General features: G+C 43.4%; 1 protein-coding gene and 3 non-coding genes across 4 annotated transcripts; all 4 read right to left on the reverse strand.

Moving 5' to 3' along the window:
* Positions 1-914: 914 nt before the first annotated feature.
* On the reverse strand, positions 915-13,214 carry LOC115081281 (60S ribosomal protein L17-like). The gene is made up of 4 exons (XM_029585779.1): positions 13,122-13,214; positions 6,237-6,335; positions 2,576-2,767; positions 915-1,004 (listed from the first exon to the last, which is right to left on the reverse strand). The coding sequence occupies exons 2-4, from the start codon at positions 6,270-6,272 to the stop codon at positions 957-959; spliced, it is 276 nt and encodes a 91-aa protein (XP_029441639.1). The 5' UTR covers positions 6,273-6,335; positions 13,122-13,214; the 3' UTR covers positions 915-956.
* LOC115081283 lies at positions 2,427-2,491 on the reverse strand. The gene has a single exon (XR_003853767.1). It is a non-coding gene; the product is annotated as a small nucleolar RNA SNORD58 (small nucleolar RNA).
* Positions 2,897-2,962, reverse strand: LOC115081284. The gene has a single exon (XR_003853768.1). It is a non-coding gene; the product is annotated as a small nucleolar RNA SNORD58 (small nucleolar RNA).
* On the reverse strand, positions 6,414-6,486 carry LOC115081285. Its single transcript, XR_003853769.1, has one exon. It is a non-coding gene; the product is annotated as a small nucleolar RNA SNORD58 (small nucleolar RNA).
* Positions 13,215-13,220: the final 6 nt, after the last annotated feature.

Below are 13,220 nucleotides of genomic sequence, written 5' to 3' on the forward strand. Positions count from 1 at the left end.
TTTAACAGACAACACTGACACCTTCTAGCCACTATTGGAACTGCAGCAGATAAAAATAATAAACTAAGAAGTACCCTGGTTTTCTTCCATTTTTGTTCATTGCAATATATACTGATAAGATCCTTGGAAAACAAAGGTCTCTATAAATGACAGGCACGGGCTTGTCCCATGCCGCCGAGTGTAACCAGTGGAAAGGTGCGCGGCGGCGGACGTACACTTGGGGGAGGGGGTGGGATCGAGCGCGGGAAGCTAAGGGGCACAGCGATTTGAATCGCTGCGTCCCTATTGGTCGGGTTCTCTCAGCCTGCCGGTGACATGGCGATTCCAGCCAAAAGGTCCAAGCAGGCCGAGGTGAAGGCTGTGTCGGCTCGTCGTCCTGTCCACCCACCCTTTATAAATGCGAGTGTGTGCGGAGGGTGGGGGTTACAGGGTAATGTTGCAGTTGGGGGCGGAAACCAGAGCCCAAACTGTGTTTGTTTATAAGGCATTGTTATAAGGACACGGGGGGGGGGGGGGGGGGGGGGGTTGTCTACTACACGGGGCGGCCAACTAGCAAGGGGCTAAGCAAGGCCAGAGCTTACTCTCGCTGGGATGAGGCGGGATAAGCAAGGGGGGAGAAATTATTCCTTATGCCTTACTGCTGGGAGGTGGTGGAGGCGGGGAGGCTGGGAGGTGGTAGAGGAGGATAAGGATGAAGATATGGATCAAGGGGGGGGGAATGTTATATATATATATATATGTTAAATGGATAATGTATTGTACAGGCTCCGGTTAATAAACTGCAACCTTTTACAACGCCAAAAGTTGTTGTCTTTGTGGAGGTGTGGGAGAGGAGCCAAGCGCAGATCTGGACTCCCTGAGTTAATGAATTGATACTACTAGTCAGAGATAAAATTAAAGAATACATAGCCGAGTTCTGAAACTAGGTTTGTTTTTTTTATTTATATACACTGGATTTACTCCCGGGCCATAAGCTTCTGCTTTTTCAGCTTCTTCTGAGATATCTAAAAAAAAAAAAGAAGAGGGGGGAACAGTATGAAATGTATTATCTGCCCCGAAGAAGCAAACAGAAGTTATAACAAGTATTACAATTTCTTTTAAAAAGACTCTTCCACTACACTGTGATGACACATGGAAGGAAAGCAAGCAGTCAATGTCCCACCCGAATGTAACCTGGGTAGCAGCATTTTAACACAGCATGGACAACATTCAGTCTCAGAGAGAAAGGGTAGCTTACCTGCAGTAATAAAGTCCCTTTCGTCTTTGAAAGAAAAGGCAAAGAAAGTGCCTGAAGGTCCAGAAAGGGAGAGCTTTCTTCCTCATCCCTCAGAATTTTTAAATGCTACTACTATTGTCAATTCCAGGCTCGCTAAGCTGCATAGGAACGCCCCCACTCGCTGCTCCTGACTGGCCAACACAGAAATGACTGCTATCTTTTTATCCCTCCGACTGCAGGCCTGTACAACTCAGCAGGTGCCAGAAGGGACAAACCACTATACCAGCTGTTGCATCAGAATCTTACTAAAGCTTTGAAACGGACTATTATACACTGGACGTCAGTAATCTGGGCCCAACCCTGCAGCAGATCGGGAAGAACCACAGAAGTGCCCTGGCAGGCACACTCAGAGAGTGAGACGGGGCAAGCAAGGAAGACAGAGCACGGCTCTGCTGTTCAAAGCCGAAGAGCACAAGACAGGAGATGCAGGGGTTTGTGCTCAGTGAGCATGATTTTTTCTGGGTAACAGATCAGGTAGGATGTGCTCTACTGCATTTACAGAGACAGCCCCAGGTGAAAATACTAGGTTCCACACCACTGCTGGCATAAACAGGACTCCGACCTTACCTAATATATTCTGTGTTGCTGGTCTTCTCTTTGCATTAGATCAGAAATCACTTCTAGTGGCACTAGTCATTTCTACAACACTTTACTGCACTTATTTTTCATAAGAACAGATTTGGGCTTACAGGAATAAAGAAAATGTCACTTTGTTCTTTATATTTTAAGATAAGCCAAGCAAATGTATACAAAAACTATTTTTTAGGTATATAGATAGTAATAAAAATGGCTTATTTCCTAAAATAAAATGTATGCAAGCGAATTCTGCCCTAAATTTTCCTCACAGTTAAATTTACCTGCCCCCAACCACCTACGAACAAAAAGATCAGAGTTTGCTTGGAATGGTAATGCACATACACGCAGCCTAAGATCTAGAGGACTCTGTATTACTTAAAGCCAGTGTAACTGCACTGTTTCTTCTCTGATGTGATGGAGGAGAGAACTCTCAAAACCTAGTCACTGATGTATTAGGTTAGTCAAATAAAAAGGTTATCAGCTATAACTTGTTTGCTGACCTTCAGTTTTACTCTGCAAATTGACTACTTGCAACTGTTTGATATCAGTTTGCACTTAAATATCCAATGCTGTGGTTGCTCAGACTAAGTTTCTTTTCATGGTTTTTCCAAAGGTGTCCTAAGATTGTCATCACAGCAACCACAAATCCTTGCTTTATAAAATTACAACGGTCAAGGGGCGAGTCTAATTCTAAAAGGCACTCCAGTCTCAGGTTTAACTGACCTTTTTCTTCTGAGCAACTTCCTCTTCCGGCTTAGGAACAATCTGCTCTTTCTCAGTGAGGATCATCTCGATGTGGCAAGGGGAGCTCATGTACGGGTTGATGCGGCCATGAGCACGGTAGGTCCGTCTGCGCATCTTCGGGGCCTTGTTTACCTGGATGTGCTCAATGACCAGAGAGTCAACATCCAGACCCTTAAATAAGCACAAGAGAAGATTTCAGCTCAGGTGCGCGTTTCTAAACTCTTCTGAAGAAAGTTATGCATCCCAAAATGAGTCAACACAGACCAGGGAGATACTAAAAAAAAAAATAAATAAATGGCGGTAGCTCAGATACACGAGTATTTTCATGGTTATTCCAAAGGTGTCCTAAGATAGTCATCACTGCCACCAACCATCATCTGAAAACGGAATAAAAAGATATACTTCTAACACAGACATATGCTGCACCCACAAAACTCAAACTATGTTCTCTAATTTTAGAGCTTTTCTAAAAATGACTACTGTTTAGCGTGACTTTTCTTTTAAGGATAGTTCAGTGCACAAAAATAAAATTTAAAGCAAGCAGTATCCTAAAGTCCATTATCCCCGCCCCTAACTAGATTAATTCCTCCATGTAGATTTTACATCATAAGACAGGTCACACAACTAACAAACTTTCAGAGTATAAAATGCATTTAACATCTTGACACACAAGAAAGACATAAAGACCTTAAATTCAACTTATTTTCACATATCAAGACTATTCAGTTTTGCAGTATATGAAAGCCCCGACACAAAATCAAAAGAATCCTTAAAACAAAAGTACTTTTAAGAAGGTACAATATCTAATGGTGTCAAGTGCCTGTGGGAAGGAGAAATATCTAGAAGATTTGGGTAGCTCACTATGAGGTTGAAGAGTAGGGGAGGGGAACTGGAGAGTTGAGGGGAGTGCCCTCACCATATCTTCAGTGCCTGCTGACCTGCCAGAAGTGATGGCGGGGGTAGCCAAGATTTGCTCCTCTCTCTAAACAACCCCCTCCAGACAGCTCTATCCCCAAATTCCCCATCCCACCAAGTCCTAATTATCCCCCTTCCCACACACACCTAATCCCTGTGTCCTCAGCTTGGAGGCTGTTGTTCTGTGTCTTCTTGGGGCTTCTCCCTCACCTCCATTGCCCCCCCCCCCCCCCCCCCGCAGCGGGATAGTGGGATTATGGCTCTGGCACTTTAAATGCCCCTGCCGACTCCTCGCCCTTCCATACCAGTCAGATCAGCCGACTGACCATGGGGGAAGGACCAGGTAGCAGCAGCAGGAGCAGGTTAGAAGAGCTGGATTTGCCGGCCTGGCTCAGCTGCTGGCTGGGCCACAGAGGGGGATGGAGGTGGCCTCGTCCCTCCTTGGCTCCAGTGGGGTGCATCAAGCAGTTCTTTGCCTGGCACTGGATATAAGAGGAGAAAAGCAGCAGCAGTGGAATGGGAGTGTGGTCTGGGGCACTTGTCCCGGTTCATCCCCCTTTACCCCCACCTAGGGATAGCTTTGGTGCCAGACAGATTTTAAGAGCAGGGATATTTATGTTCCTTAACTATTTTTTTGGCTTTTCAGTGCTTGTGTGTCTATTGTTTTGGGGGACTGTGTGCTTATTTTGCTCATTTTTCTTATTTTTTCCTCTTTACTCTGCCCCTTCTTCTGGTTTATATTTTGCTTTTCTTCCCTTCCTCCAGCTGCTCTCTCCCGCTTCCCCTTCCTTTAGCTGCTACCACCCCCCCCCCCCCAGTGTTTCCCCCTCCAGTCTCTCCTCAGCACTGGCCCAGCTGGCAGCAGGAGCCTAATGTGAAGTGCCTAGGGATTTTAAGACCAAATGCCGGGCTGGGTCAGACCAAGGTTCATCCAGTCCATCATTCAGTCTCGGACAGTGGCCAGTCTGGGTCACAAGCACCTGGCAGTCTTAATTCCAACTATAGGGATGGTAGGGGATTCTGTGCAAGTGCTGAGGCCTCTTGAAAATCTTATGAGAGGACGAGAAATCTCCAAAGCCTTACAAATAGAAACTTCGGCCTCCAAGTAAATTAAAGGAGGCCCCCTCAAGGCTGAAACACAAGTTTGATTAATACCAGATTAGTACACAGTAGAGATGTGCATTCATTTTTGCCGAAATGGAAAATTTCAAAGAAACTGTCCAATTCGGCATGGATAGCACGACCCGAATCCCAAGATGGATTTTCCCCGAACTTCGAGGAAAATTCGTTGTTCGGGTTAGCGCGGGGGGGAGGGCACCTTTATTTAAAAAACAAACCCCACCCCAACACTTAAAATTTAGTTTATTACAACCCCCCACCCCCACCCTCCGGACCCCCCCAAAACTTGCCTAAAATCCGTGGTGGTCCAGCGCCGGCCGTCCATTGCTCCTCCCATGTGACAGGGGCTGACCAATGACACCGGTAGCCCCTGTCACATGGTAAGGGCAAAGGGCCACCGGCGCCATTTTGTTTCCTGGCAGCCGACGGCCCGAGCACGGGAAATCGCTCCCAGGATCCCCACTGTACCACCATGGATTTTAGGCAAGTTGGGGGGGGGGGGGGGGGGGGAGGCTGAAATAAACTACATTTTTAAGGGTTGGGGATGGGTTTTTTGTTTTTTTAATGAAAAATCGCTGAACACAAAAAAAAAAAAAACGACCCGTTGGAAAATGAAGTTTTCCACAGGTTGCCCGAGCAGACATGTAAAAACTAAACAAATCTCTAGTACACAGTACCTATATCCAACTGTACTTATAATCTGTGTGTGTATATATAAGATAATGAAGGCTCACACCCTGTGCAGGGTGGCACTTTATGTAATCAGAGTAAAACCTGACCTCACACTAAAAATCATATGAAAACAATATTTAGGGGTTTTTTTAGGTTTTATTTTATATTCTGCTTTTCAGCACTTCAAATGGATTACATTCAGGTACATTTCCCTATCCCCAGAGGGCTTACAATCTAATTTTGTACCTGAGGCAATGGAAAGTAAAGTGACCTGCCCATGATGAACAGGGGTGGAAAAATATTAATCAAATTTAAGGAGTCACACTGCAATTTGTTTTCCTTACAATGTACTATTGTCTCTCTCTTTAATTTTTGGTTCATGGTTTTCCTTTTTTTGTCCGTCCTTTGGTGGAAGGGCTTGGGTTTATTTTATTTAATGCACTTTGCTTCCTTCCCACTCACAAACCCTTCCTCTCCTTTCTCTCTAGTTCCTTGCATGGACTACAGACTGCTCCCCTTTTCATATAACCCCACCCCCATCTCTGCCATACACATTCGGGTAGGGCGGGACTCTGCCAGAAGGCACTAGAAGTGAAATCTCAGTCACCATGGATGTTTTACACCCTAATGATGTAATATGATGCTCTTGCTTCTAATTTATTTTACAGCAATAAATCAATGTAAACAGTAACTACGAGCTATTCTGCCCTGGATAATAAGCAAAAAAACGTTTGGAACCATGACATGCTGTAGTCAGAATGAAAGTACTGGATTTCAGAAGTGTGTGTGCTAGTGGCTCCAGTTTAAGGTGTTATAATCTCCACAATTAATAAGTGCTCTACAACAATTGAAAAGCCTCTTCTACCAGCATATTCTCTGTTTCTGTGCGTGCCGCGACAAAAAGGAAACAAAGCAGTAACTTCTTGCAGCGTACCTTGAGCTCAGCGTTGCTCTCAGCATTTTTAAGCATGTGCAGTAGGAAGTCTGCGCTCTTTTTAGGCCAACGTCCCTGTGTCCAGCCCCACTGTTTAGCCTGCAAGAGAAATTGGTTCAGTAGAGGTCTCCCTGAAAATAATATAAAAAGAAAAATTCTCTTTCTTTGGCTACAAAGGTTGCTCACAGAAAAAAATAAAATTGTTTTCATTGTTACTACAAAAGGTATCCTAAGACAGTCATCATAGCAACCAGAAATCACTAGGCTGCAACAATAGCTTCCTGCAAAGCTAAAAAACAAACCCCACAGAATACCTGACATCTCATATATGGGACATTCCATATCAAGTGGACCAATCAGAAAATCATCCACGCTCGACCTCCTTCAAATTGAATAAAATTGTGTGTGGATGTTCACTAGGGCCTCAAACAAAACGATGCAACATTTTTTGGCTGGATCTCAATTGGTTCAAGAACTAGAGGCAGCTGAATGAAGGCCGCTCTTAGAGACTTGTGCTCTGTGCAACAGAAAAAGGCCACTTTGTCCAGGCACTGCAGCCAAACAGCCCCTGTTAGGGGCCTGACATTTTGTGGATTATTACAACCTCTGGTGCTAAGTTCCTATGCAAAGTTTGGAACCCTTTTTATGGGCTTGCAAAGTACGTGAAAAATTTTACAATAAAAATTTAAGGCCTACTTTGACTCCTCATTGTTCCTGATGTATGCTTCGATTCAGGCCATAACTGGATCAGCAGTCATGGCCTTTAACATAAATCTAGGATTTTCACTAGGAGGCTTTGCAGTCAACTGAAAGCATAGTTACATAAAGACAAGTCACCTTTTTTGCAAATTTTCACCATTTTTTGGGTGCAAATATCTGTGTAGTTTTTAATTTTTTTTCTGTCATTTGAAAGAGCACCTTTTTTTGCTACCAAATGAGAAATTACTACTTACCTGATAATTTCCTTTTCCTTAGGTAGCTAGATGGATTCAGGACCTGTGGGTCATGTACCTCTGCCAGCAGATGGGAGACGGAGCAAACTGATGACACGGTGTGTATATATACTCCTGCAGTGACATCGGCTTGCCAGTATTCTCTTCAAAAGCAACTGTGGATAGACTAGCAAAAATCTGATCAAAAACAGACAATCATTTCTGTATTCAACCAACCAGAAACACTGAACTCAGGTGAGAACGTATGAATACCAATCTAGGGATTGCAAGAACACTTACCAGTAATGCCCTGGAATATGTAGGAGGACCATAACACAATCATGTGGCAGCCAAGGGCGGGAAGATGAATCCATCTATCTACCTTACGGAAAAGGAAATTATCAGGTAAGCAGTAATTTCTCATTTCCTAGCATGTCAACAGATGGATTCAGGACCAGTGGGATGTATCCACGCTACTCCCAAATAGAGTGGGAGGCTCACCTCACGTGAAAAGGCTGATCTTCCCAGGCCTACACATCCAGATAATAACACCTAGAAAAGATGTGTAAGGACGACCACATCGTAGCTCGGCAAATGTCGTCGGGAGACAACAATCTAATCTCCACACATGATACTGCCTGAGCAGGCAGCGGCTTTACCAAGGTCCAAATCCCTTTAAAATTTGCCTCCTGGGCGTCCCACTCAAGATCAATCAATTCTTGAATGGCCTCCCCAAATGGGAAAAAACAAGAAGCTTTATGCAAAGAAACCAAAATGGGATTTTTCTTTGGCTCAGACATGGAATCTGTCCCAGGCACTCCAAGCATCTTTAATGTCTGGGAAATCAGAGCCGACAGTTTATCTCTATGAAAGAACCACAGCATAATCCTATATGGTTGCAATCCTGGAGGAATTTCTCCATCCTCCAGAGAGTTAGGATCTGCCTCATCATCAGTGCCCTCTGGATTCCTGTCAGAACACCTGCAGCTCGAGGTGTACTTCGGCCCTTAAACGAAGTACCAGAAGAGGGAGAGGCCACCGCCTAAGGAACCAACCTGACAGGACTGGACGGGGCCGAGGACTGTGCCTGAAGTAAGGATTGCAATCTCTGAAAAAAATTCTACCCAAGAAAAAGGTAAAAGGATCCATGTCAAAACCAGAAGGCACTTGTGCAGCGCCCACCGAGTTGCCGTCCCCTGCTGAGGAACCAGTTAAGGGAGTTCCAATAACAGGCGTTCCTCCTGACACATCTTTACCTAGAACCTCATCAGACTGGGAAGAACCAGCCTTAGTAAAATAAGTGGAAGATAATTCTCCCTGAGCCTCTAAACAGCGCTGGCACAAGTTAGCGGGCACGCCAAGCTGAGACGCCCAAATATGACAGGTGGCACACAGGGCAAGGCGCTTAGGTTTCTTAGCTATAGACACCATTTATTTTATTTTTTTTTATATCGTATTCAAAATTTAGGTGTCCAAGGGTGAGGCATCCGAGAGATAGGTGTTCCAAGCCTAGGCATCTCAATTTAAACGCACACAAGTGTACACCCAATCTGTGCACACAGGATAGTCACACATCTAAACCGGACACCACTATAACCTGGATGTCCCTGCAGAGCAACTAAAGAAGCGAGGTATCAATCAAGTATTTGCTGCTTTGGGTACATCCCACAGTCAAGGGCCGGTCAATATGATTCATAAATCGGTTTCCTTTCAAATGCAATCCTCAATCAGTGATCCTAACGGTCACTATGTAATTTTAAGGGGTTTGCTTTTTGGGAAGCTCAATCTATGACCCTAATCAATATGATCATACGTTGTTTTTTTTACGGCGCTTGTTTCCCATGCTCTTGCTTTAGAGACCTCCTGCAGTCCTCAGTGGGGACCTTTTTTTGCAGACTCGCATTTGAACAGACAGGCACAGAGGGAGAGAGTCGTCCACTGTCCAACCCCAAGGGTATCCCTTTTGTATGCCATACTCTGGGGCTTATTGATGCTTGGAGGGTATTATATCCCTGCTCTAGAGACTTTACTCACTTTGCTCGTACCTGTGACTCCAAATCCTAACTAGACCACATGTTGGTCTCCGAATCTTTATTTTCTCAACTGTGTGGGACAGAGATCGAACCCATGGTGATCTAGGATCATTGTCCAGTTTCCTGTATTTTTAAGGGGGCCGAGCATGGGATGTGACATTTCTAATTGGAAAATGCCTCATTGGTTTGTGCAAGATAAAGCTTTTAGGGAATTTTTGCTCTCTTGGTGCAAGAATTTGAGAGACATAATGCTCCGCATAAAGAGGCATCTACTTTGTCTGGGAAACCACGAAAGTGGTTCTTCAAGGGGATATAATTAGTTAGGTCATCGCTAAGAGATGCGAGTTGAATAGGGATATTCTGAACCTTACTAAATAGTTAAATGAGTTAAAACAGTAATTGCTAGCTCAACCTTCTGAGTCGGTTAGACTTTAGTTTTTTTCGATTCGAAAATTGCTGAATGCACAAGAAGTCTACCAGTTCCTTGTTATCTTTGAAGCATAAGCTGTTTCTGTATGGTAACCACTTGGGCAAAATCCTTGCGAATTTGATTGGGGGGGGGGGGGGTAAGGAGGGGACCGGCAATCAACCTTTGTTTCCAGGTTGCGTTCCAAAAAGAGGGACCTTGCTACTACTAGTCAGGGAATTAGTGCGATCTTTCGGGAGTACTATGAAGCTTTATATACAGCAGACGAGACCAAGTTTCTGGAAAAAAGCTATTGTTCCTTCCTTAACTCCCTTACAATTGGAACGACTTAGTGCTCCGATTTCAGAGTTGGAAATTCTTTCAGTGATCACAGCTTTACCTGCCTTTTAAAGCACTGGGCCCTGATGGCTTATCCAACCACTTTTACAAGGTACTGACTCCTCAGTGTGTACAAGTCTGAAGAATTTGTTTGATGAGATGATTCAGACTGGCGCAATGCCAGGTACTTTAATGTTGGCACACAAGTGCTGTTCTTCCCAAACAGGGGCGGGATCCACAACAGCCTTCTTCATATTGCCCTATATCTCTATTGAATGTGGATATCAAAATTTATGCTAAATTATTTGCTATTAGATTGTTGGTTATAATGCTTAGCTTGGTCTCCCAAAGCCAAGTGGGCTATGTCAATGGGTGCTGGTCTAGTATAAATGTACGATGTATTCTTTTATTGCTGGATCTGTGTAGGTGAGGCTTACACAGATATGTGGATCCTGTATTGGTGGGATTTGATGCTGAAAAGGCCTTTGGCAGGGTCTTGTGGGATTTCTTAAAGTGTGTCCTAGGGTTATTCGGCTTCACTGGTTTCATCACTCAAGCGATTGGGATTCTTTACAGTAACCAGATGGCCAAAATTTTGGTTAATGGTACTCTTTCTGAGCAGTTCCCACTGTCCAGGGGGACCACACAGGGATGTCCATTATCCCCTTTATTGTTAATTTTAACTTTGGAGCCACTGGTTTGACACATTGTTTTTCATGGCGTTCCTTTACTGCCTTCATTTTTATTCGCAGATATTCTTTTGTTCATTCCTCAAGCTAAATGTTTGCTCCCGAGGGTATTAGATGTCTTCTGGGATTACGAATTGTTCTCTGGTCTGAAGCTGAATTCAGATAGATTTGAGGTTTTAGACATTATGGGCCAGTTACATGGGAAATGGGGACCATTTTCTCATATTAAATATTTAGGGGTTTATTTACATAAGGATCCAAATGAGCAGTATCAGACCAATATCCCTTTCATAAATCGAGAATTTTGCCACTGAACTCAGTTGGATGAACTTCCCACTGTCCTTAATGGGGAGGATAGCATTGCTTAAAATGTCTCTTCTCCCTAAGATATTGTATCCATTGCAATTGGCTGCCAATAATCAAATTATCCAAAACAGATCTTAAGACTGTATTGCAAATTTGTACAAAATTTGTTTGAAAAGATCGTAAGGCTAGAGTGTTTATAGGGAAGCTGATGGTCCCCAGTTTGGAGGGAGGATGGGGGGTTTCCTAATATTTGCTATTATAACTTGGCCTGTTCACCGCGCGCTCTAGATGATTGGTTATTTGGCAGTTTTTCTTTTGCAGACTTTACCGAGGAAACCTGCTCTATTCATCCGTATAGTTTAAGTTTTTTTTACTACATGCGGGGTTTAGAGATATTCCCAGTCATCTAACTAATAATATTTTTATCCAAAATATGCAGCATGGGTGGCGATCCTTGTGAAAATTGCTATTGCTTCCTTGGAAATGTACTTCCTGGTTGTCGTTTTGAGAGTACTGTCTGATGACATTACTTACGACGACTGTGAAGGTGTGCTGTTGATAAAAGGGCTGTGTGTCGTGCGATGGTGCATCCTCCCATGCTCTCCTTCCAGCATGCAGAGATGTTAGACTTTTTATTAATGGACTTTAAATCTTGGTGCCAGGGAACTGGGGGTAAAAGGAACAAGCATTTTCCCAGCATTTGGGGAGGATTTATAGCATAGTTGCCTTTATCTTTTAGGGACCGGTTCACCCTGACTCATGCACAAGGCATGCCCAAAAGTGATGGATCATCTTAAACTTACCTCCTGGGATTTTGTTGGGTGGCTTTACATTTGTATTGGGGGGGGGGGGGGGGGGGGGGGGGAGGAGAGACAGTCCTGAATGGGATATGTTTGAATATTTAGTTTTTATCTGTTACTGGGCCATATGCTTCTGTTTCATTATGCTACGATGCTACTACCTTTAGTTTATGTCTGGTTTTTATGTATTGTACTGTTTGGTGTTAAAATGAATAAAGATATTATTAACAAAAAAAAAAGTGACATTATGTCTTTATGTAATTATATCTTTGCTTCCAGTTACCTGTAAAGCCTCTTACTGCAAATCATATACGTATATGCCATGGGCCTTGACTACTGGTCCAATCGGGGCATGAATCAAAGTACAGGTCAGGAGCAATAAAGAGTCAAAGTAGGCCTTATATTTCTTTTGTAACATTTTTCACATACTTTGCTGGCCCATCATAAGGGAAGCAAGCTCACATTATGATCCAAATTTTACACTGGTCATTTTAGGTTGCATGGAGCATGATAATCAGAAGTGACCTCCATTCAACTGCTTCTAGTTCTCCAACCATGCAAAATTTTGTTTGATTTGGAGGAGGTTGAACATGGACCTCTGGTCCACTTGATATGGATTGACCCATATGATAACTGACAATTAAAGTCCTATTTAGCTGGGATTATAGCTAAAGCATGCTAACATAACAGTCATTAAGGCACTGGTTCTCTCTTTCTTTTAAAGATGAATAATTCAAAAGCACCCTAAACAGCAAGATAGTAAAACAGCATTTCCGGCAGACTGATCCCCTATGGCAGGGATGGACAACTTTGGTTTACAGGATATTCACAATGAATATGCATGAGCTAGATTTGCACAGAATGGAGCAGTGCATGCAAATATATCAAATGCATTTTCATTATAGATATCCTGAAAACCTGGCCTGTTTATGGCTCTCAAGGACTGGAGTTGGCCACCCCTGCACTGAATCAAACGTCTCTATAATCTGCTGAGACTAATTTGGAAGAGAAGCAATATCAAAAAGTCTGTAATGGAGAAATTACTTACCTGATAATTTTGTTTTCCTTAGTGTAGACAGATGGACTCAGGAAACAAAAGGATTACTCAGTCTTGTTTCAAGCCAACACAAAATGATGCCTAGAATACCAAGCCCCTCTTCTCTTGAAATGTCAGTCCCTCCTTTGCAAAACTTCAAGGTCCACCAAGGAGGCTTGGGGCTTGAATCCAGTCTTTTGCTTTGTAGAAATGAACTAAACCCCTACATAACCCTCATTCATACAGCAACATCAATGCAGTCAGAAAAAAAGAATCGTAAAACCATAGAAAGGAAACATTACCTAGAACAGCTGACATGAAGCAATGAACAGTTAACACTTTACCTGTGCACACCTGCCAACTCCTCCATTGTAACGCCGGAAGGGAACACACTGTTTCTTTAAGGTCACATCCTTCAGGTATTTCGTAGCTTTACGAATGTG

Source organism: Rhinatrema bivittatum, unplaced genomic scaffold, assembly GCF_901001135.1.
Source record: "Rhinatrema bivittatum unplaced genomic scaffold, aRhiBiv1.1, whole genome shotgun sequence".
In the NCBI taxonomy this organism is placed as follows: domain Eukaryota; kingdom Metazoa; phylum Chordata; class Amphibia; order Gymnophiona; family Rhinatrematidae; genus Rhinatrema; species Rhinatrema bivittatum.